Genomic DNA, 24,863 nt, shown 5'->3' with positions numbered 1-24,863 from the left:
CTGGTTATAGGCGCTACAATGGCAGAAAATCCTTTAATAAAACGCCTATAATAATTAGAGAACCCCAGAAAACGCTGAATGGCTTTCAAACCCTGGGGCAGAGGCCATTCCATAATGGCAGACAGTTTCTTGGGATCCATACGAAAACCCTTGGCAGAGATTATATAACCCAAGAATTGGACTTCAGATTGATCAAATGAACATTTTTCGAGTTTGCAATAGAGACCGTTAACCAGAAGAGTTCTCAACACTAATTTAACATGCATGTGATGAGTCTGTAAATCATTAGAATAAATTAATATGTCGTCCAAGTATACTATAACGAATGTATGTATAAATTGACGTAGGACATCATTAATAAATTCTTGAAAAACTGCTGGGGCGTTACAAAGACCAAAGGGCATCACAGTGTACTCGTAGTGGCCACTCCTGGTATTGAAAGCAGTCTTCCACTCGTGATCCTTTTTGATACGTATGAGGTTGTAAGCACCCCTAAGGTCCAATTTAGTAAAAACTGTGGCCTGTTTAAGCCTATCAAAAAGTTCTGTGATCAAAGGTATGGGGTACGCATTTTTGACGGTGATTTTATTAAGGCCCCTATAGTCAATACAAGGCCTTAATTCGCCATCTTTCTTAGACACAAAGAAGAACCCAGCCCCTGCCGGGGAAGAGGATCTTCTTATAAATCCCTTCTCTAGAGATTCCTTGATATATTCCTCCATAACCAGATTCTCCTGAGGAGATAAAGGATATATTCTCCCTTTGGGAGGCATCGTACCAGGTAATAAATTAATTGCACAATCGTAAGGCCTGTGAGGTGGCAATCTTTCAGCCTCCCTTTTATCAAAAACAGATTTAAGAGACAGGTACTGAGAGGGTATGACCGTAGGCACGGGAGGAATATGAGTAGAATTCAAAGGGGTGACTTTAACAACACAAGACTCTTGGCAAGAATCACTCCAAGAAACTATTTGTCCTGACTCCCAATCAATGGTGGGATTATGAGTACGTAACCAAGGATACCCTAACACGAGGTGAGAGGAAGGAGAAGTAATGATCTGAAACCGAATGGTCTCAGAGTGTAACACCCCTGTAGACATATGTAGGGGAACAGTCTCATGTGTGATAATTGGAGAGCATAATGGTCTACCATCTATGGCCTCAACGGCCAAGGGTGTCTCCTTCTCTCTGGTGGGTATGTTATTCTCCTTGACAAAACTGGAATCAATAAAGTTTTCGGCCGCTCCGGAATCAACCAGGGCTAGTATATTCCCTGCTATGCAGTCACTATCAAGGTGCAGGGAAACAGGAAGAAGTAACTTATTAAGAGGCAAATGTGAGGACTGTGATGTCACACCCAAGGCCAGTCCTCTATACGGTCTTAGGTGCGATAGTTTCCCGGACGCACGGGACATTCTTGTCTCATATGACCCCTCCTACCACAATAAAGACAAAGTCCCTCCTTTCTCCTATAAAGCTTTTCAGCGTCGGTAAGTTTAGCAACCCCTAACTGCATAGGTTCCTCCTCAGAACCTTTAGATCCCTCGGGAGTCTCAGCTCTAGGGGAGTTAAAGGGAACAAAATGTCTATTTCTGGACCTGGTATATAACCTGTCACGGATCCTGTTATCTATATCGATAAGATAGTCAATCAGGTCCTCCAGGGGTACAGGGAGGTCCTTAGCTGCTACCTCATCTAAGATAGTATCAGACAGACCTTCCATAAAGGCAGTAGTAAGGCCATTATTAGTCCAATCTACCTGTGAGGCAAGGGTCCGGAACTGAATAGCATAATCGGCTACAGATTTAGATCCTTGCTTTATTCTCATTAATGCCCTGGCGGCATTTTTTGACCTTTTAGTCGTGTCAAATGTTCTACGGAACGCTGTGAGGAAGCTATTGAAGTCGTGTACCATAGACCCATTAGCCTCCCAAATAGGATTTGCCCATTCTAGTGCCTTATCTGTAAGCTGGTGCATAAGAAAACCCACCTTAGATCTGTCAGTGGGAAATGAACGTGGGTACATTTCGAAGTGGAATTCCACTTGATTAAGGAATCCCCTACATGTCTTAGCGTCCCCTCCATACCTAGGTGGCGGGGTTAGATGAGCAGAAGCATTAGACATATTAGCTGTGTCCGGTATAGGGTTTACAGGAGGCGTAGGTACAGGTACCGGAACAGATCTGGATAACAGTGTCTGGATGGCTTGAGCCATTTGATCCATACGGTGATCCTGTTCTGCGAATCTAGCCTCATGAGTGGCCATCTGTTGACCTAAACCTGCGGGGTCCATGGCCCTATCGTAATGTCACGGTAATATACCCCAACACGCAGGAATAGTTCACAGTCAAGGGACAAGAAACAGTGATCGTCTTACCGGACCTTAGAATGGCCGGACTAGGACGAGAGAAAGACAGAGTCAGAACAAGCCGAGGTCAAGGGAACTGAGAGACAGCGTAACGTAGAACAAGCCGAGGACTGGTACACAGAGGACAAAACAGCGGATAAACAAGCAAGGATAAGGAGAGAGCGGAGTCAGGAACAAAGCCAAGGTCAAGCACCAAAAAACCAACTGAACGATACAAGCACTAAAGGGAACTGGACAGAAACCACGATAGGGCAAAGAGCAAGGGAAACAGGTGAGTATAAATACCCTTAAGGTTCACTTTGATTGGCCCCTGTCATATCCACGCCCCCAAAACGTGAGTGTATGGGGAATGTGGCCTGACAGGGGCCAATGGGAGACTGATTCTAATTTAGTCTCCCACTGTCCCTTTAAGAGCGCGCCCGAGACGCGCGGCGCGCTCTTAGTGTCGGGCGGGACATGTGACCGCTTCTCGCGGTCACTGCCCGCCTGACTGATCCCATCGTTGGCTGAGCCGCGCGCGGCTCGTGCAGGAGCAGGACCGCGCGCGGCGAGAAGGGAGGACCCCGGCCGGCCCCTGGAGAGGGTAAGTACCGCTACAACCCTAATACACAGACAATAAGACTAACCCTAAAAAATAAGTCACACTCAGAATGTTGTGGAATGTGACATCAATTAAAAGTTGAGATTTGGAACATAACGCTCTAAAACTAGCGTTTCTAATAGTAATAGGATAGATTGCCAACCCAGCCCTCCAGCTAAGGGAATATTTATCAAAGTGATCTGAAAACCATTGGTTACATTCTGTCTTTATTTTTGTCGTATTTACTAATGTGATTTAAAAAAAAAAAAGTGATGGTTTTCTTTATAGTAAATAATGCCAGTTCAGAAAACTGACCAATTTATAGTAGTGGAAAAATACCACCAGTTTTCGGAAGTGGTGGAAGTGGTGGGAAAAAAAAAGTCATAAATCAGTTGCACTTAAGAAAGAGAAATTTAGAGAAATTATGTTTAGGAGCAAAAAAGCAATAGATGGAAAAAATAGCAATAGATTTAATAAATTGCACCAAATATTTACTGTAAACTAGATGGAATAGTGTTGGTGACATTTAGACAAATCTCCTATGTTGTTTGTATATTTGCACACCACCCAAACTTTCAAATGGACAAGGAGGGACACTTTAATGTGAAGAGTGTAATAAGGGGTTTGGCTAGTGGCAAGGACTGTTCTAGGAAACTTTAAGTGACTTAAATGAACACTATAGGATGAGGAATACAAACGTACACATGTTAAAAACACCACTTACCCTACTTCAATAGGTTAAATCTTACTTTTATTCCAGCTCTGGGTAAGTCTGCCGGCGCTGGCTCCACCGCCATTGGATTGGGTGAGAGCATCAATTCTGATGATCTCAGTCAAGGAAGTGGAGCGGGGGTGAAGCCACTGCGCTGGCCAATCAGTATCATGCAGAGCATGGAGACGCTGAATGTCAGTGCTGCACAGGAAGCAGCTCTAGTAGCCATCTGAGTAATAGTCACTTGAGGTTCCCTCGGGAGCAATGTAAACACTGCATTTTCTCTGAAAAGACAGTGTTTACAGCAAAAGCCTGCAGGGACTGATTATACCCACCAAAACAAATAAACAATAAGCTGTACTTGTTCTGGTCACTATAGTGTCCCTTTAATAACATTTTGAGGATGCTACAATGTAATTTAGATTAAGAAAAATGTATGTTATTTACACAGACTGATTTCTAAACACATTTATTGTAGTTTAAAGATACATTACTGGGCGTGTTATTGCTGTGGAGCTCTGTTATACACTCAGATACAAAAAAAAAAACATGGAGCTCCAAGAACAGTGGGACATTAGGATAGAAAATAAGTGGGACAGAGGGACTTGGCCCCAAAATAAGGACACTTGGCAAGTATGTATTTGTGGCTCTTTAATGCTTTTCACACATTCCAATTTCTTACATTAAAAAAAACAACCAAAACACTTATTGTGTGCATGTTGCCTGGAGACATGACTGTTTTCCCCATGTGAGTTAATCCTTCAAATGTGACCAAATGGCTGTGAGGCAACCTTCAAACAAAGTTGGATTTCTGTTTGTTTTGCACACAATGTAGTGGTTTTCTTTTTTTGTTCTTTTTTAATTTTAGCTTATTTTTCAGTTCATTAGTTTTCAAATGGGTAATCATTCATTTGACACCCAGACCATTTTCCAGGGTCAGAGCATACAATCAACACCTCGTTCAATCCATGTCTTATTCCTTTTCTTGTGTACACTTAGAAATACTGGTAAAGCAACAAACTGAAAACTGATGCTAATACAGCAAACACTCCTCACACCATGAATTCTCTGCATGTTTTGTGAGCTAATTCTGTCAAATGTGACCAAATGGGTGTGAGACAATCTTCTAGCAAAGTTGGATTCCTGTTTGTTTTGCACACAATTAACTTTTTTTCCATAAAAGAAAATACAGACTATACTCAAACTAGCATGCATACACACAATTAAGCCCTGCGCTCAAACCGACCCCAGGTGTTCCTTATTAAGGGTTAATACGTTTGTAGGGGTTTATAAAAAATACCTCTTTCTTTCTCATTAGAGATTTAGCCTTTCCGCTGAAAGCTGCGGGGTGAATTGTTAGTGTAGGACGCCTGTTATTTACATGTGAATAGGGATTGAGGATAGTGGGCAGGTAACTTTTTTTTGGCTTTTATTCTAAGGCACACACTTTAATTCTAAAGGTTTGACGAGCTTGGTGGTACAATAAGCCACTGAAATGAGATCTGTGCCTCTTGCCACAGTGAGTGAAGGTGCCATTGTACAACATCACATGGAAATCCTAACATACAAAGAATCTGTGCAACAAGATGCTGGAGGATGTCCAGAGTGTCATATCCTGACACATCATTGGATTAGATAAGAATACAATTCTGATCTTATTCTGGGCAGTGTAGTATATATAGGCCCGTTAAATCATTGGGACAATCTCGTCAATGTAAATGTAAAAAAGTATACTCAGAATTGTGGAGATTTAAGTGATTGCACATTTTAGACTAAAGTAACGTAAAGGGACGCTCTTCGCACGATGACCATTTCGTCCCATTGAGGTGAAGCCCCTTTCTGCTGCTCGGGCTAATGCTTCTGCATTGGCCTGAGCAATGTTGCATGCTAAAACTCTCACTTCGTATTAAACCAAAGGCTCGGTTGAACCACAACTTGTGATTTCTTTTTTTCTATTTACATTTTTTATGCTTTATTTATAATTATAAAAAGACACATATGTCACTCTTACACCAATACAATAACATTACATCAAAATCAACAAAATGTCCTTTTCACAACTTGTGAATTATTATCCCCTAGTATTCTCACCAATCAATTCCTTAGGCGTTGTGTGTTACAATTTTTTGGAAGAATAAAAAGTTATAGGGGTATTTAGTTACATTTGGCTACTGCATTTCATTAATCCATCCACACAAATTTTTTGTATTTATTTTTTTTGCACCCTCTCATTCCTCTTTCTGATCTGGCTTAATACTTGTTTGCAAATGACGGTCTATAAAAGTTTCTCGCCACTAAAGACCTGGAGATACTATGATGCATTCACCCAGGGGGAATTTCTACTCAAAAGGGCTGAATTGTCACGGAACAAAGGCTGGTGGTAAGTGGGGATTTTGAGTCCTGACCAATGGGGTTTGTTCATTAAACTGTGACAAATTAAAATATAGTGTTCAAGTAGGGATTGTAGCCGTATTAGTCCAGTGCTAAATATACATATATATGACAAATTATCTAAAGTGGACAATACTGATATTTCTAAATAAGCAGGTTTGTCTAAAAATTGCTTTATTAAAAACACTCCTGTGTGTGAAAACCTTCAAAATGTTTTGTTTAGTGGATTCAGTTTTTAATTTTGCTTCTGTTAGGCAACGGTTAGAGGTTTCACCACCATGGACTAGCGTACTGCGTATTCTAATTCTAACAAAAATTCTTTTAATGATCATGACGTAAAATTAATTATGCATTTTTCACTCTTGTTTTTCAGTGGAACAGACACTGACGAGTGCATGATTTTGTACGGTGATGATCAGGTGGGTACAACATATCTAAATGTGTAAATATTCAATTGTTTTAAAAAAAAAGTCACTGTATATATTCTGGCATACACAGTATCTCACAAAAGAGAGTACACCCCTCACATTTTTGTAAATATTTTATTATATCTTTTCATGTGACAAAACTGAAGAAATGGCACTCTGCTACAATGTAAAGTAGTAAGTGTACAGCCTGTATAACAGTGTAAATTTGCTGTCCCCTCAAAATAACTCAACACACAGCCATTAATGTCCATTAATGTCTAAACCGTTGGCAACAATTAAATGGGCACAATGCACCTTATTCTAACAGGAACACGTTTTCTGATTAGTTTATTGTATATATCCTTTCTTGCAGGGATGTGTGAATATTCTATTTCTGAAATCAGTGGGAGAAATGCTAAGGTACGAAGAAGAAAGCCTTGAATACAGGAATAGGAAATCCTGGGGTATCTGATTATTAATCAAGTATCTTCTATGAATATATGAATACATACAGTATACCCTGCTAGGACACAGTGATTTTATCATTTCACCTATGCAGCAGAGATGGTTTGATGTTGATGTTTGTCTTGTTTCTAGTTTCACAATGTTACGTCAAACATTTTACTGACTTTTTTAAAAAATTGATAGCAGAGCTGTAGATGGAAGAAACGAATTTTAGAAAAAGATGGGGCAATAAATGCTTTCACATAGGGCTGTACTAAATATAAAAAAAAAGTTCAAAGTGATTGTACTAATATATACACAACATGTAAAATGTCTTCTTCAGACTCTGGAAGAAGATGCCACGAACAGACAGCGGCATGCCAACAATCAGTATTGACAAGGCTGTTTTATCACCTCATGTATCTTTTATTCGCTGGAAAGTTCACAATGATTGGGTTACCCAGGTACGAGTACATTGTCTTAATACAAAACATTGTTGCATTTCTCAAACTAGCGAATGGGAGCTGTGCTCTTTGCCAATGAATGTCGATCATCATTGAAGTGTTACTGGACCACCAGGGAGCATTGGTCAGAGCCAAGGTCAGAGTAAATGGGAGGCAGAATAAACAAATTACTAGCCAGGTTCAGGAATACAGAATGTCTGGGAGAAGTATAAACTAGCCATGTCAGGGTTACAGAAATACTCAATATCAGGAACAAGCCAAGGTCTATTCCCAAAACAACAGACATGAATAAAGAATGCACTAAATTAGTCCTGGAAACAGAAACGATGATAGGGCACAATAAATATGGCCAAAAAACTTTAAATAGTGTTAGTGGTGAACGCATTGGTACACATCACACCCTCGACCCCAAATGTGCGTGAATGGTGACTCTGGCATGACGTGGACCATCTTGAACAGAAAGTGACATTTACCCTCTGTGCCTTTATGGCTGTTCTCTGTACGTTAGCAGCCTCCTCCTTGTTATTGGAAGGCTTACCCGATCAGTGTTGCAGCCCCCAAGTAGCCCTCTAAGTAACATCACAATGATCTGTACACTAAAACTACTTCATTAAGCTACAATTGGTTTGGTGCTCAGAGTACCCGATTCAGTCTTTGGCCAATTCCGTCAGTTTCTAATTATGCTTTGTAACAAATTATCTGAGTACTTTCTAGAGGCTGGTATATTTCCAACTCCCCCAAACAGGGTCTGTGTTAAGGCTTTACTGCCAAACAACTTTTATCTGCAATGTTGCCGGGCCTTTTCTCACCGGAGAACTATTAAACAAGAATCAAAAAATGCATTTCCCAACTACTGGTGGAGTGCAACCTTCGGCACTCCAGATGTTATGAACTACATCTCCTCTGATGCTTTGCCAGAATTATGGTTACAAGAACACTGTGGGAATTATAGTCCATCTGGAGTGCTGAAGGTTGCCTACCCCTGTTTACGAACATCAGGTATTTTATCCTTCCATTATGTCCGTTAAGTATTTCATCCTTTATTGATCTACTAGTGACATCTATTGGTTGAATTGTGTATTGCGTTGCTAAGCCAAATGTATGTGACCATATTGCTTCCCCTGCAATATGTATAAAATAGTTGTGTTGCCAAAATGTAAACTTCATGGAGGCTGTTTAGTGTACGTTCACTGTTTATCCTTCGGTATGGAATATGAAGTGTGATGTATGTTGTACATGTTGTGTCCCTGGTCATTCCATCTATTTATATATTTGCTACATTATGTTCATCAAAATTTAAAAAAGCTCAAAAAGCCGTAAAATCTTTCCCTAGTTAATTCACGTCATGAGTTCAATTCACTTTTATGAAGAGTTAATAGGGAAAAGAAAACAAGTTAAAATAAAATTAATTGAATTTAATTTTGATTTTGGGTACTGCAGTTACTATTCCTCTGTGTGGTAACAGTGTATGTTAGAAAGAAGGGCACACTAAAATTCACAATCACAGTTAATTGATAAAGGCAGAGTGCTAAAACGTTTGGTTGGATTGTTATATTATTATTATTATTATTATTATTATTATTATTATTATATTACTTTTTATCTATTTGCACTCTCCTCTCATGTCTCTCTCTCTTGTCTTGTGGGGTGTAGTTTTATTGCTCTCCTATACTGTTTATGATTTAGTGGCCTGTTACGATTTGTTGTTCCCCGATTGAAGATGCTTGGTAAATATCATCCCCCCTTTGCATTTTACAATATTTACTTACTCAATGGTTATATAAATAATTTCTGCATGTAATGTTTTTTGTGATTTTTGTAATTATTATTTGTAATTAAGTTCTAGTTATGTATTTTATCTAAATGTTGTGGTCCTGTGTTAAAGTTGATACAATTTGTGCAGCCCCATGTGGCAGTCCCACGGCAGGTCTAGATGGGATTGTGGTACTTCATGGGATTTACTAAAAGTGAGAATTGTCAGGAATTCAGAGAGAATTCTATCAGGGTTATTCACTAAATTGAGAATTTAAATTGAACTGCATCATAGCAGACTTAAAGAAATCTTTCCGTTCGGCTATTTTGACCTTAAATTTGAAATTCACTTTGAATTTGTCTTGAATCTACACTTAAGTTAATAACCCTGTAAGTGAATTTCAAGGTCAAGGTCAAAGTAGCCAAAATTGAAGCATAGCTGACTCAAATAACCCGGTGAGTGTGGACATGGGTTTCAATATAACACTTTGCAGTATTTTACACTCACTTATATAAAAAGTTCTTCTGCACCATCTGTAAGAGAACAATTTAATGACCGCAGACTGTATGAAGACCTGTCTTTGGTACTGGTAGTTTTATTTTACAGAGATATATCTAATTTAATGTTGATCTTGTTAAATGTTTAACTGTCTCTTTCTAACTTACTCTCCCCTATAGATAAAGTACTATGAATCCATTAAATCTGTTGTTTCTGCCTCGAATGATGAATCTACAGCTTTAGTAATAGGTAATATTATCTTGCATTGAATAGAAAAATCTTTCAATATATGCATGCTTTTCTCAATATTCTTGAATGCAATGCTGCAGTTGATGGTTTTAAAGGAACACTAACCACTAAATCTCTTTAGTTCTTTAGTTCAAAGTTTAGCCTAACGGCCAACTTTGAGCACCAGACAGACCCCCAGTGTTTGTCAAGCAGCTCAATAATGATTTGACAGAAAACAATGGGTAGGCACCCATAGACGCATAGAACCATAACAACTACAGTGAGCTGTAAGGTTACAGCACTTAGAGGACCCTTTAACCCCTTAAGGACACATGACATGTGTGACATGTCATGATTCCCTTTTATTCGAGAAGTTTGGTCCTTAAGGGGTTAAGCATGCAACAGATACATACTCAAAAAATACATATAAAACAAAACAGAACATCTAGTTCATAGGCCATAGCTTATTGTTACTCACAGCACAAAAAGAGTTGCAACCTTCCTCAAGCAATATGACAAAGCAAAAGACAGTCATTTCTTGACGTATTCTGTATGTTTTTTACCAAAATCTCCAAATGAGCTGCCAAATTGTTGCCAGCCCAGACCACGAAATAGCCCCAGTCATGTCAAATGGTTCTGTTGATATTCCTCCATGGAACAAAACAAAAAGGAATACACAAATCAAGCGGTGAGTCTATCGATTCAGAGCTGTAAGATCCCTATTGAAATGTTCAGATTAAAACAAGGTGTAAAATACAAGGATCATAAAGATAACAAAGGTGAACAGGATCCCTGTGATCCACAGCAACACATCAAAGCCAATGCTATTAATCCCTAAATACCAACAATCCCAAAAATATTGTAGAAAATGGTCAACATTATCTTCAAACTCTACAAACAAAATGTCTCCTCCCAAAACTTTCCCAAGTTGCATCCTGTATAATGAAACCGAACTGGCAAAACCGCATCTCAGTGTCCTTCAGATGTTCAGTTTTAGGTGCATTGGTTATCTAGTAAGAGGCCGGTCTCTGGCATTGGTGTACTCTTCTATAATTTAGGAAGATTAAACCTTTTATATAAAAATTGGTGGCAGCAGAAATGGCTGCTCGTTGGCTAGAGGTTACTAAGTATTAGGAATACTGTTACATAACATATCACTAATCCTTTTCTTCAATGTGTTCTTTTAGGTTGTACAGTTGGGACAACAAATGTTGAACAGCAAATGAAAGATATAAAAGAACATGGGAAGGACACAAGGAGTCGACAAGCACTGGTTACACTTGGACCAGCGCAAAAGAGATCCTCCGGAGATCAGACTGTGTTCCGTGTCTACAAAGGAGTGAAAACATTTGCCCTGTGTAAGAAGAACAGTCTTATTGCAACTGGAGGAATGGACCGGATTATTCGCATGTGGAATCTATACGTACCAACGTAAGGTTATTAATCCCCGTAAGGAAAACTAAAACCCGATAATAGCTAATCATACAAATGTGTTCATTTGTACTATATGCAACACTAATCCTGGCTTTAGTGAAGTAAACACTGTTAGCTTGTTATTTAAACACTGTTATCAAATTACACCTCGAGCATATTATATGGATTCCACTGAAAAACAGGTTTGGAGCAAAAGGTCAAAGCATTGTAACGTTAAGCTTTTAAAATAATATGGTTACAAATTAAATAGATTTTTTTTCTTGAATACAGACATTCCTCACTTACCGACCGAGTTCCGTTCCTACGACCTGGTCGTAGAACGAATTGGTCGGTAAGTGAGGAGTTAAGGGATTTCCTGCTCTGGTGCGTTTGTCTATGTTCGGGGAAGTTTCCAGAGCAGGGAAACTCCCCTCCCCCTCCCGCCACGGCTAGCACTAACCACTGGTCGTAAGTGTGAGCCGTCGTAAAACAGGTAGGTCGCAAAACGAGGACCACCTGTACTATTAAGACATTAAGACAGAGAATACAGAGAGCTGCAGAGCTTAGTTGGAGTTAAAGGGACACTCCATTGCTCAAATACAAAGATAAATACATTTGAAAATCACTACTTAGTAAATATGCTCTAAATGAAAACATGCATGCATTTCATAATGCTTTTTTTCATTGAGGTATAAACACAGTCTGCAAAAGCTACAGTTCTCTTGTCTGCAGCCTTTACAAACTCTTCCTTCCTTTTCCAACCCAAACTTTCTCTGGCTGTCCAATCACAGACTTCCCAGTGCAGCTCAATGAGATGTCTTTGTAAGGCAATTCCTGCCTCTCAAATCAGGAAGTAACAAGGCTGGTTGCCTGATTGACAGCCAGGGGGGTGAAACAAGGTTAATTTTTTAAAGTGCCAATTTGTATTGAAATCTGCACCTTTTGTAAAAAAAAGAAAAAGAGAAAGCTAAAGGGCTTTTTGTCTTTGGAGTATTTCTTTAATAAATGTTCTTTTTTGGCTACATGTACTAACACAAATACTCAGAATTAGTACATGCAAAGCAGGAATTGTGGGAGACATATAATCATGTACCGAGGCAAATTCTGCTTAAATTAAAAAACTTGATGATGGAGTTTTGTGAATAGCTGATGTTACTGGTCCAGAATTCAATAGCATTCTTTTTTAAACCTTCAAGCAACACTTTAAGCTCCAAAACAACTTTAGTTTAATGAAGTGGGTTTTGTTTGTAGATCATGCCCCTGCAGTCTGACTGCTCAATTCTCTGTCATTATATATATATAGACCTAGCCACAACTCTCCTGGCTGCGACTCAAGCAGCCTGCCTAGAGACTTCATGAAAAAGAGTCTACATTTGTCTACAAGAGTCTACACAAGCTTCCCATATTGCACCGTGTATTTAATTTAGAAGTTCTTATCTCCTGCTCTGTTAATAGCTTGTATAGAACCTGCAATTGCCTCCTGTATGATTCAAGTTCAATTAACAGAGTAGGTAATAATATATTCTAAAGTAAACTGATTGTGCTGTAAGACTGGGTTGTAAATTAAACCATTTTTTTTCACACAGGCTGTGTGAGTCTCAGGGAGGTGTGGATAGGGCTCCATAAACAAAGAGTTTTAAGTCCTACATGGAAGGAAACTGAGCGGTGGGACTGCAGATGCATGATCTATACACCAACAGGGTTTATTCACTAAGGTGAATTTCAAATTTAATGTCAAAATAGCCAAAATGGAAGAATTCTTTGTCCGCTATGATTTACTTGGAATTCACCTTGAATATGTTGTGACTTCTATGTCTGAGTAGTTATGCTCTTTGGAATAATATGATTAATATAGTTAACCTTTTAGTGTTGCAGTTTTAAACCTCTGAGTCAGGACGCAAAATTGGATCCCCATGTTATTTTAGTAGGTCCTCAAATGTAGGAACAGACCCAACATATTCCTCAGCTCCAAGTCTACTGCCTATAATTAAGTGTTTACTGTCATGGGAATAGCTTGTTCTGTGTTACATAACAGTGAAGGAATGGATCACCGAGCAATTTTACAATTACAGAATGAGATGCCAAGCTAATGCCAAGCTAATGCTATTTAATGCTATTTATGTCACATGAAGCCATGTCAAAAAAGTTCATTGCGTAACTGTTTTTTTATTTTTCCCTACATTGCTCTGTATTCCTGTTTTCAAAGGGTTAATCAGTTTGTTGTTTCTTTAAAGAAAGGACAAAATTTCCTAGTTATAACAAAGTTAATAGCTTGCTTATTTATTATTTAGACGTGCCATTGGGATGCTAAGAGGCCACACTGCTCCAATTTTTTCCCTTGAAATCTCTTCAGAAGACAACAAAATATTTTCTGTTGCCGTTGACACTACTATAAAGGTATATCAATAATATGTATTGCAATGTCCGCTGTAATTTCTCAATTTTAACAGAATTTAAAAATAGGTTTCAGATTTGTTATATGTTACAGTAAAACGAGACATGCTTTAAATGGTTAATAATTCCATCTGGTCTTACATGAAATAAAACAAATCCAACACTCCCAAATATGAAAAAGATATCGTGCATATATTGTTGTTTATGTTGTTTATTGTTGTTTATGTTGCTAAATCGCAAGCAGTTGCAGAACACTAAATACACAACCTGCCTGAATGCATTTACATTCTAAAGCTACCAAAAGTCTAGTGACCTTCTGACCAAGGTATCAACCTAGAGCCTCTATCGCAGGGGTTCTCAACCCAGTCCTCAAGGACCCCCTACCGGTCTAGGATTTAGGGATTACCTGGGTGTGTCTAAGGTATTAAAAAAAAAAAAACACCTTAGACTCTAAGGTATTTTTTTTTCTTTTTCTAAACACCTTAGACACACCCAGGTAATCCCTAAATCCTAGACTGGTAGGAGGTCCTTGAGGACTGGGTTGAGAACCCCTACTCTATCACCTAAAATAAATTCCCTTCACACAGGCAGATAGCCTCAATGAGTACTTGGACTTGTTTTGGCCCAAGGATACATGTATTTTGGCCCCCGCACCCCAAACTGAAAATGTTTATTTTTTTAGGTCTCCTTCTGCACCATGCACAACCACGTCTTGTTAGGAAAATTACTCCCACATATTTACATGCATATACATGTATGTATTCAGATTCACATGTATTTATATTCATGAACACACATACATATATACACATATATGGACATATACAGTATCTCACAAAAGTGAGTACACCTCTCACATTTGTGTGTATATCTTATTATATAATTTCATGTGACAACATTGAAGAAATGACACTCTACTACAATGTAATGTAGTAAGTGTACAGTCTGTACAACAGTGTAAATTTTCTGTCCCCTCAAAATAACTCAACACACAGCCATTAATGTCTAAACCATTTTCAACAAAAGTGAGTACACCCCTAAGTGGAAATGTCCAAATTGGGTCCAATTAGCCATTTTACCCTCCCGGTGTCATGTGACTCGTTAGTGTTACAAGGTCTCAGGTGTAATTGGAGAGCAGGTGTGTTAAATTTGGTGTTATCGTTCTCACACTCACTCATACGGATCACTGGAAGTTCAACATGGCACCTCATGGCACAAAACTCTCTGAGGATCTGAAAAAAAGAATTGTTGCTTCACATAAAGATGGCCTAGGCTATAAGAAGATTGCCAAGACCCCGAAACTGAGCTGCAGCATGTTGGGCAAGACTATACAGCGGTTTCCCAGTACAGGCTCCACCATGGTCAACCAAAGAAGTTGAGTGCACGTGCTCAGCGTCATATCCAGAGGTTTGACTTTGGGAAATAGACGTATGAGTGCTACCAGCATTGCTGCAGAGGTTGAAGGGGTGGGGGGTCAGCCTATCAGTGCTCAGACCATACACTGCACACTGCATCAAATTGGTCTGCATGGCTGTCATCCCAGAAGGAAGCCTATTCTAAAGATGATGCACAAGCAAGCCCACAAACAGTTTGCTGAAAACAAGCAGACTAAGGACATGGATTACTGGAACCATGTCCTGTGGTCCGATGAGACCAAGATAAACTTATTTGGTTCAGATGGTGTCAAGCATGTGTGGCAGCAACCAGGTGAGGAGTACAAAGACAAGTGTGTCTTGCCTACAGTCAAGCATGGTGGTGGTCTGGGCCTGCATGAGTGCTGCCGGCACTGGGGAGCTACAGTTCATTGAGGGAACCATGAATGCCAACATGTACTGTGACATACTAAAGCAGAGCATGATCCCCTCCCTTCAGAGATTGGGGCACAATTCAGTATTTCAACATGATAATGACCCTAAACACACCTCCAAGAGGACCATTGCCTTTCTAAGGAAGATGAAGGTAAAGGTGATGGACTGGCCAAGCATGTCTCCAGACCTAAAACCTATTGAGCATCTGTGGGGCATCCTCAAATGGAAGGTGGGGGAGTGCAAGGTCTCTAACATCCACCAGCTCCATGATGGAAGAGGACTCCAGTGGCAACCTGTAAAACTCTGGTAAACTCCATGCCCATGAGGGTTAAGGCAGTGCTGGAAAATAATGGTGCCCACACAAAATATTTACACTTTGGGCCCAATTTGGACATTTCCATTTAGGGATGTACTCACTTTTGTTGCCAATGGTTTAGACATTAATGGCTGTGTGTTGAGTTATTTTGAGGGGACAGAAAATGTACACTGTTATACAGGCTGTACACTTACTACTTTACATTGTAGCAGAGTGTCATTTCTTCAGTTTTGTCGCATGAAAAGATATAAAATATTTACAAAAATGTGAGGGGTGTTATCACTTTTGTGAGATACTGTATATACGCAGACACACTCATTGATATACATTCACACACACATGCATTCACACAAGGGCTCATACACACAGACTCATGTGTACGCATAGGCATTCATATACACACTGTTACATCCATAGATATACACACCAACTTCGTTTTTAGTTTATTAAATAATGAAATTAACTTTTTATACAGTGAAGTCCACACAGCCTCCCTGTTCTTACTTTGACCGTGAGAACTGGAGTGAAACCTCATCCCTGGGGTCTAGTTGGGTGCTACTGGGATCAGTCTCGATGTGCTGACTTCCCAGCTCCCCGCTTTTCGGTACTGTTGTAAAGGCAGGAATGACGTCATATTGCAGCACGTAACCTGCAATGTAATTTTGTATAAAATAGCCAAAGTGACAATATTTTTTCAATGTTACAATTTATCACCAGTGCTAAAGGCCGATATTTCTTGCAACAAATGTAGCGTGGTAAACAAAGATGCATTTTATTGTAGATTATTTAATGGATGTTTCTGTCTGATGCAGACCAGGCCTAAACTATTATCATATGAATTTAACAGAAACTTCATATGCATTAGAACAACTTGAATGGTTTTATATCAATATAAATAGAAAGATTAAACCAATGTCCTGTTACACTGATGCCAGGAATAAAACATGTAGTGGTTTCTGCCCCTTTAAGTACATCTACTGAAAAACAGTAAAATAAGATATTAAATAACACCTTTATTTCTAATTTATATAACATAGTGGTTTTATTTATTCAGATTTGGGATATACAAAATCAAACCTGTTTGTTCACTGCCTGTTCCAAATCCAGCGGGATTAGAGGAGAGCTTACTGCGTGTGTATATATCCCCGACGTTAAAGCACTTTGTGTTACAACAGATTCCATCGCACTTCTTCAGCTCAAGCTAAAGTAAGAATTATAGTTTATCTTTAGACTGTTATTAAAATCCACTAAAACCTGGTAGGTTTAAGATAAATCCGTCAGCAGAATTAAAGTTTCAAAAGTGTGTCTATGCCCTTTATTCATATTTTAACATCTAACATTTAAAGGGTTACTCCATCCACCATGACTACTTCAGTGATTTGACATGGTCAGGGGGCTTGGTTGTGCTTTATTTCCCTTAGAAATGCTGTGAGTACAGAGTTAAAGCCCTTTGCTGCTTGAGGTGTAACACCAATTCTGGCAGTGTCTTCAGGTTAGAACCAGAGTTCAATTAAAACCAATTGCACAAGTATAATTTCTAAACACACTTTTTGTAGTTAAAAGACACATTATTGTCAACATTATTGCTGCGGAGCTTTGTTATACACTCAGACACATCAAGAGCATGGAGGTCCTAGATAAGAGGGAAGACACAATTGGGATTTGGACCCAAAATAGGGAATGTCCCTCCTAAATAGGGGAGGTATGCCTGCCTGTGTGCCCTCTTTGTCTAATGCAGACTCCTTTGTTTATATGAATGTGATCGTGGGTTTCTTTTAATTAAAGGGCTATTGATTAGGATAACTAATAAAGAGCCCTCCAGGTATCATTTCTCTAGGATTTTTCTAAATTAGCAAGTTATAATGTGATAAAACATCTGAAGACATTTTGTGGGGATATTTATGGGATGATAATATTAAACAGTCGAGAATTGCCCACTATTTCAATTCTCTTAGATCTTAGAGATCGTTATCATGTAAGTGAAATGTATTTCATACAAATAAAATCACAATTTGTTATAAAAATAGATATAATTTATTGTGACAAATAAAATAATAATAATATTAGGCAGCATGCATGATAATAATCAGTGATTATTTAGTATAACATAAGTATGCAATACAATGGCTATACACAGTAAAAATCTACAGCATCAACTGTCAAGACAAGATTTATGAGGGTACTTCACAGACAGAAAGTAAAACTTCACACTGCCCAGCTAAAAGTCATAAAACCTTGGCTAACGGTTCAACTGAGTAACCCTTTCAATGCTGGCTAGATCCTCCTAGGCATTTAATATCCTATTTTCATGTAATTCCCAATTAAAATAACATTCAAACCAGCTCATTAATCATTTCCTGGAACCATCCAATAAGAATAATCTACCAGATTCTATTAGCCGAATTTTTATTTGCCTAAAAGATATCTTATCTTATTTAGAGCAAATCAATACACCTGGATAAAAACATCGATATGCTAACACGTGATAATATCACATTAATATATAAATAATTCTTAATTCCACCTGCAGAATGGAATGTTTATAACTATATATTCTTTAGTTAACTAAGATTTCTAAATATTGAAATCTGACCGTGATTTATCCAGTCATATATAATGCTATTAGGTTTTTAATTAATTTAGATTAATTAAATAAAACCAGCATAATTACCAGTTAAGTAGATGTTCTCCCCAGATGAGTAGGTAGTCCCAGGAACTTGAATGCGTGTATGATTGGTTGTATGGAGGTATGTAAGTAATAGTAAAAAGTAAGTGTCAAGGAGTATTTCTTGAGTTGGGTCCAAGAGAGTTTGAGTGTTAGTCCCAGAGTGAATATCTGTCCTGGATCTCTCTGAATGTCTGAATCTGAAAGCCCAAACTTCTCCAACTCCAACTAACTTCTCTCTTCCCTTTGTCCTAACTTTTAAAAGGCCAAACTCTCTGTACGTCATTAGTTGATAAGTCCAATAGGAAACTGAAGGTGTGGTCAACCTGCAGATTGTAATTTAGGTATTTGGTCCATAGAGGGCAGTCTCGCCTCACTAAACCTTCCTATCCAGGAAAGAGTTAACTTTTCCTGATGACGATTTTGATGTCATTTGGCTTATCTAAAATGACTATCATAACTTACATTTTGCTGTCAGTTCAACGACTTTGATCGTAATTTCTAAAACTGACAGTTCTAAACTAAATTTCAACCCTTACTTACAATGGGACCTTGTAAAATTTAGAAAGTAAAATTAATTTGCTTAATCTTCTCTGTCACTAATGTCTGTGTTTAAAATTATTTCTATTCCATTAACATTTAAACAGAGCACTCCATCCCCCTGCTTCATTGCTTATCACTTGACTTGTTTATAAAATGCATTCCTTAGCTCAGGCTCAGTGGTTAGTTACAGAAAGGATAGACATTATGTATCTTTGTTAGCCTGAAGATAGCAAAATAGAGTCTGCTCTGTTCTGAGTGACTCTGACAATATACACTTTTAATTTCTATTTTAGCACAAAATGTCTGCCGAAATATCCTGACAATTTACTGAACAGCATATTATTGTAGACAAAAATTCTTCAATATCCTTATAAAAATTATGAAATCAATTTTAATATATCCAGATTCACATGACAATGGTTAATTATGTGAGCATAGAATAAAATACATTTGTTCTTGATAAAAAAATAAAAAAAATATTTGTATATATAAAGTGATATCTGCTAACAGTTCATAATGAGAGCGCCATAGTTCTGGCATTGCCATATTAATTCAGTGATGTCAATGCAAAATAATATTGCAGAATTTTATACAATATTGAAATGCTAGACGTTTCAAAAACAAAACTTTCTCTAGGGAGTTGTAACACGAGTGCCAGGATTAATGTTATTTACTCATCTTCTATCCTTTAATCAGTATGTATATGTAGTATGTTAAAAAAAATTAGAATGTAGAAAAATGCAGCTCTTTATGCTGGAACAGGGTGTTTTCATCTTGCAGGACTAAGACTGCCTCTAGTGACTGTCTATCAGACAGCCATGAGAGGCACTTCCTGGATTCTAGCAAACTCTAGGTTCCTTAAACAAACCACCCTCTGCCTTAGAGTCCTCACCCTCTGCCTAAAGACATCCAATGTCAGTGAAATTCCTATGGGGAGTATCTCATGTGCACGCAGCGCTCTCTGCATATGCGAATTAGATCCCCCCACCGGATGATTTCAGGGGAGGTGGAGCATTGATCTAGTGCCAAAGGAAATCAGCACTGGAATAAGGTAATTAAATAAAAGCATATTTAACCATTAATCTGCTATCTGCTATGGGGGAGAGGGGAACCAGAGGCACTATAGTGTTAGCAAACAGATTTGTATTCCTAACACTATAGAATCCTTTTAACATGTTTTACCTATACTGTTCTATATAAAGTTTATTTAGTGAATGGTTTGTCTTGTAAGTGCTTTTATTATAACTTTTTAGTCTTATAACCACTTATGTATCACTTAGATGTTCAGATGTGAATGGATTAATTTAACAGTTGCATAAAGAAAAAACAATAAATAAAGGCCTCATGAAAAGTGTTATGTGTGACCGTTATAATGAAAATCTGTATATTACTGTAGCAAAGTTTTTTTTTTTCTTTTTATTATAAAAGGTCACTCGCTCAGCCTCACTTGGACTTCACTCACAAGGAGCCGGTTTTGTGTTGCAAATATAACAAAGCCTTTAAACAGGTGATCACCTGCTCAGAAGGATCTGTAAGTGTTAACCAATGTTTTATTATATCAACTACTTACTGTCTCACCAATGCAGACCAATACAGATGAATGACAAAAATCATTGTTGGTGACAAAAATCATTGCTAGGTGACGGAAAATATCAAGGGTACATTTTATGGCCCCTCCTACATATAGACCCCCAAAACCCCACCCTTTACCACACCCTATGTCCAACCCTAAACATGGTCTATGCATCACATTGCGACACCTAGTTGTTGCATGAATTAAAATTAATATATATAAATATATTATACTCTAATTTTAACAGTTGCAAATTAAATTTGTTTGTTGCACTTAGTACAGGTCTGCACCTTTGACTGGTTGCAGATCACTGCTGTTGTTCCATCCTGGTCAAAAAAATAAAGTGTGGGAAGGCTTAACACAGACATGAAGCCTTCCAACACAACCACCGAACTCACCAAGCTGCTATACTGAACCCTCACTCACATTCACAGCACATTTACCTCCAAAACTCACACTGCTACAGTGAGGGAAAAAAGTATTTGATCCCCTGCTGATTTTGAACGTTTACCCACTCACAAAGAAATGATCAGTCTATAATTTTAATGGTAGGTGTATTTTAACAGTGAGAGACAGAATAACAACAACAACAAAAAAATCCAGAAAAAACGCATGTCAAAAAAGTTATAAATTGAGTGGCAATTTGCATGTCAATGAGTGAAATAAGTAATTAACCCCTTCGAATTAGTACTTCGTGGCAAAACCCTTGTTGGCAATCACAGAGGTCAGACGTTTCTTGTAGTTGGCCACCAGGTTTGCACTCGTCTCAAGAGGGATTTTGTCCCACTCCTCTTTGCAGATCCTCTCCAAGTCATTAAGGTTTAGAGGCTGACGTTTGGCAACTCGAACCTTCAGCTCCCTCCACAGATATGCTATATAATTAAGGTCTGGAGACTGGCTAGTCCACTCCAGGACCTTATTGAGCCACTCCTTTGTTGCCTTAGCTGTGTGTTTTGGGTCATTATCATGATGGAATACCTATCCACAACCCATTTTCAATGCCCTGGCTGAGGGAAGGAGGTTCTCACCCAAATTTTGATGGTACACGGCCCTGTCCATTGTCCCTTTGATGCGGGGCAGTTGTCCTGTCCCCTTAGCAGAAAAACACCCCCAAAGCATAATGTTTCCTCCTCCATGTTTGATGGTGGGGATGGTGTTCTAGGGTCCATAGGCAGCATTCCTCTTCCTCCAAACACAGAAAGTTGAGTCGATGCCAAAGAGCTTGATTTTGGTCTCATCTGACCACAACACTTTTACCCAGTTCTCCTCTGAACCATTCAGATGTTCATTGGCAAACTTCAGACGGGCCTGTACATGTTCTTTCTTGAGCAGGGAGCCTTGCGGGCACTGCATGATTTCAGTCCTTCACAGCGTAGTGTGTTACCAATTGTTTTCTTGGTAACTATGGTCCTAGTGTCACGGCTTACCTTAGTTGGGAGTCTGTAGCGCAGATATATGCTCACCCTTGCAATTAAACACAGGCCAAGGTGATCAGGTAAGAACTCACCTGGCCTGTGAGTCTGTGCACGGGGGCTGTGCAGGATGATGCTCCAAGTTGCAGTACAGATATGGACATAAACAGGAGAATCGTCGTGGGTAAGCCAAAGGTTAGTGGGTGCCAGAAATCAGGATAAACTAGTAGAGAGCCGAGGTCAGAGGATGCCAAAGGTCAGGATACACGAAATAACAAGCCAAGGTCAGGAATCAACAGGGGAACACTGGAACACAAAACAGCAATACGAGAACCAGAGTCAATGAACTGACAATGCCCTCAAGGAGAGGCAAAGTACCTAGGTTCAAATCCCTTATTGGGCACTTCTGGGGTGACCTCGTCTGGCAGTCTGGATGTTGCAGTGAGAACCGTGACACCTAGCTGACTTGAGATCATTAACAAGATCCTCCTGTGTAGTTCTGGGCTGATTCCTAAGCAATCTCATGATCATTGAAACTCGATGAGATCTTGCATGGAGCACCAGACCAAGGGAGGCTATTTTGTGTTTCTTCCATTTGCGAATAATCGCACCAACTGTTATCACCTTCTAACCAAGCTGCTTTGAAATCTGATTGATTGCTTCTGTGTACAGCTGTCTTTTATACAGGTAACAAGCTGAGATTAGGATAGGAGCACTCCCTTTAAGAGAGTGCTCCTACTTTCAGCTCGTTATCTGTATAAAAGACACCTGGGAGCCAGAAATCTTATTGATTGATAGGGGATCAAATACGTATTTCACTCATTGACATGCAAATCAATTTATAACTTTTTTGAAATGCGTTTTTCTGGATTTTGTTATTTTTTGTTATTCTGTCTCTCACTGTTAAAATACACCTGCCATTAAAAATTATAGACTGGTCATTTTTTTGTCAGTGGACACACGTTTAAAATCAGCAGGGCATCAAATATTTTTTCCCCTCACTGTACATGCAACTCCTTCACATAGTCACCCTGCACAAACCTCCCCACACTCACCCTACCACAGTCACACTGTCACGCTCACCCTGTTTGAAATGTACATTCTCTGAAATGTCATTCAGTCAAACTCATACACAAACACTCATACTTCACACACGAAACACAGCCTCACAACAACGCACACATCCAGAACGGAAAACAGACCCCCCCATTCACAAAACACACTGCAAGCAGCTCCCCCACACACATATACTTCAAAACACAGGGATACACACGCTCAAAAACACAGAGACGCAACGACACACACAGGCACGGATATACCATTATCCTTTAGACTGAAGGCTAAGCAGCAAGAGGGTAAGCAGAGACACTGGATCACGGGAACCCAAGTTGTAACTTTGCAAACTGCAAACCACTTTATTAATTTCACTGCTGACACCTCCCAAAGTGGGACCCCACAATGACTGTGTTTGAGATTAATGCAGGCAGAATGGTACATTCATTCCTAGCTCCTACCAACACATATCTCAGCAAGCTGAGGAATTGTTATACAATTCAATAAGCACTTGCCATTTTCTATAATTATATGTTTTTCTTTTACTTCTATAAAAACATTCTTACAATGCAGTGACATTAAATGGTAGTCTTAAATAAAATTCAGATGTACGGTACATTTGTACAGAAAACGTTTCAATAATATGACATTTTGGAAGGAATAAGGTTGCATAATTATGTAGCTTTGAGTAGTAAAAAAGAATAAAACAAAGGATTAAAACGCTATTTGAAAGGAGACACAGAGTAATTTCATTCAAGTGGAATTATTGTGCTAAGCTCCTAGAAGTACATTTGGTGCGCTCCAACACACTAAATCCAGCTATATCTTCATTTATTACGGAACATTGCATGGACTTTGTGCTATTATGATAGACACCAATCTTGAGTATGCAGGAGGTAATACATCTACATTGCTATGTAAAACCCGAAAGCAAACAACTAGCATTTACTCATAAAGGGTGAAACAAAATAACGAAATATATTATAACTGATTCTTGGGAGATTCATGGGAGATTCATCATGGGTAATTTCAGAAAGGAACTACAAGTAAAAATAGTGGAATTTTATTTTCTAAATGGCAGATCCATTATTTTTACGCAAAGAGGACAATCATGCTGGAATATCATTTCAATAGGATGGGGCTACTGCCCATGCAGCCAGGGCCACAATGGACCTCCTGAGACAACTGTTATCGAGCGGATAATTTCAAGAAATTCCCAGATTAATTGGCCTTATGTGGCATTGCTAAATCTAAGGGTACCAAATTAGGGAGGAAACTGTTTACTAGATAGCTCCCTTACTTGGTTATCAAATTGATAAAGGTGGAAAAAACAGAATCACTTTTTTTGGCAGGAGCTTTGGAAATTTAAGTATAGGAGCTTTTAAAAGATTTTTTTTAAAAAGAGAGAGCAAAAAAGAAAGAAATATGGGAAAGGAGGATGAAAGTGGAACAGGGGGTAAATGGGCAATTTATGACTCATTCACTTCCTGCTCTTTTGGTCCTTGGCTTGGGGGACAAACTTCCAGAGTGCCAAGGCATTGCAGCGGACTGTCGCGGGGACAGGGGGTGGGAAACACTCTACCACTAGAGGAAAGAGATATCGTATTGTTAAAAATGTCACAGAGAAACAACAAGAAAAATGTGAAAATGGGATTTAAGTCACCACAAACAGCTACAAAAAAACAAAGTGAAAGCAGGGGAAAGTGATCGGGCAGTTGACAAAGTTTCAGGGCAAAGCCTTTTGCACTTTTTCAGTCCTTAGCTGGCAGTGGACTTACAGACTGTAAAAGCAGTTTCCTAGCGATTAACTGGCTGTGTGGCAGAAGGTAGCAGGCATAGCC

The 24,863-nt window shown here is 38.9% G+C and overlaps 1 protein-coding gene across 1 annotated transcript in view; it reads left to right on the top strand.

Moving 5' to 3' along the window:
- Positions 1 to 24,863, top strand: part of LOC134571281 (WD repeat-containing protein 49-like) — a 132,044-nt gene that overhangs the window by 61,981 nt on the left and 45,200 nt on the right. The window contains exons 9-16 of the mRNA XM_063429455.1: positions 6,425 to 6,470; positions 6,832 to 6,878; positions 7,246 to 7,366; positions 9,797 to 9,866; positions 11,033 to 11,276; positions 13,550 to 13,655; positions 16,831 to 16,982; positions 20,413 to 20,515. Of these exons, the coding sequence (XP_063285525.1) occupies positions 6,425 to 6,470; positions 6,832 to 6,878; positions 7,246 to 7,366; positions 9,797 to 9,866; positions 11,033 to 11,276; positions 13,550 to 13,655; positions 16,831 to 16,982; positions 20,413 to 20,515 (889 nt within the window). The remainder of the gene's footprint in view (positions 1 to 6,424; positions 6,471 to 6,831; positions 6,879 to 7,245; positions 7,367 to 9,796; positions 9,867 to 11,032; positions 11,277 to 13,549; positions 13,656 to 16,830; positions 16,983 to 20,412; positions 20,516 to 24,863) is intronic.

This window comes from Pelobates fuscus, chromosome 1, assembly GCF_036172605.1.
Source record: "Pelobates fuscus isolate aPelFus1 chromosome 1, aPelFus1.pri, whole genome shotgun sequence".
NCBI lineage: Eukaryota > Metazoa > Chordata > Amphibia > Anura > Pelobatidae > Pelobates > Pelobates fuscus.
Note: the sequence above shows the minus strand (reverse complement) of the source record. Positions and strands in the feature narration are given on the sequence as shown.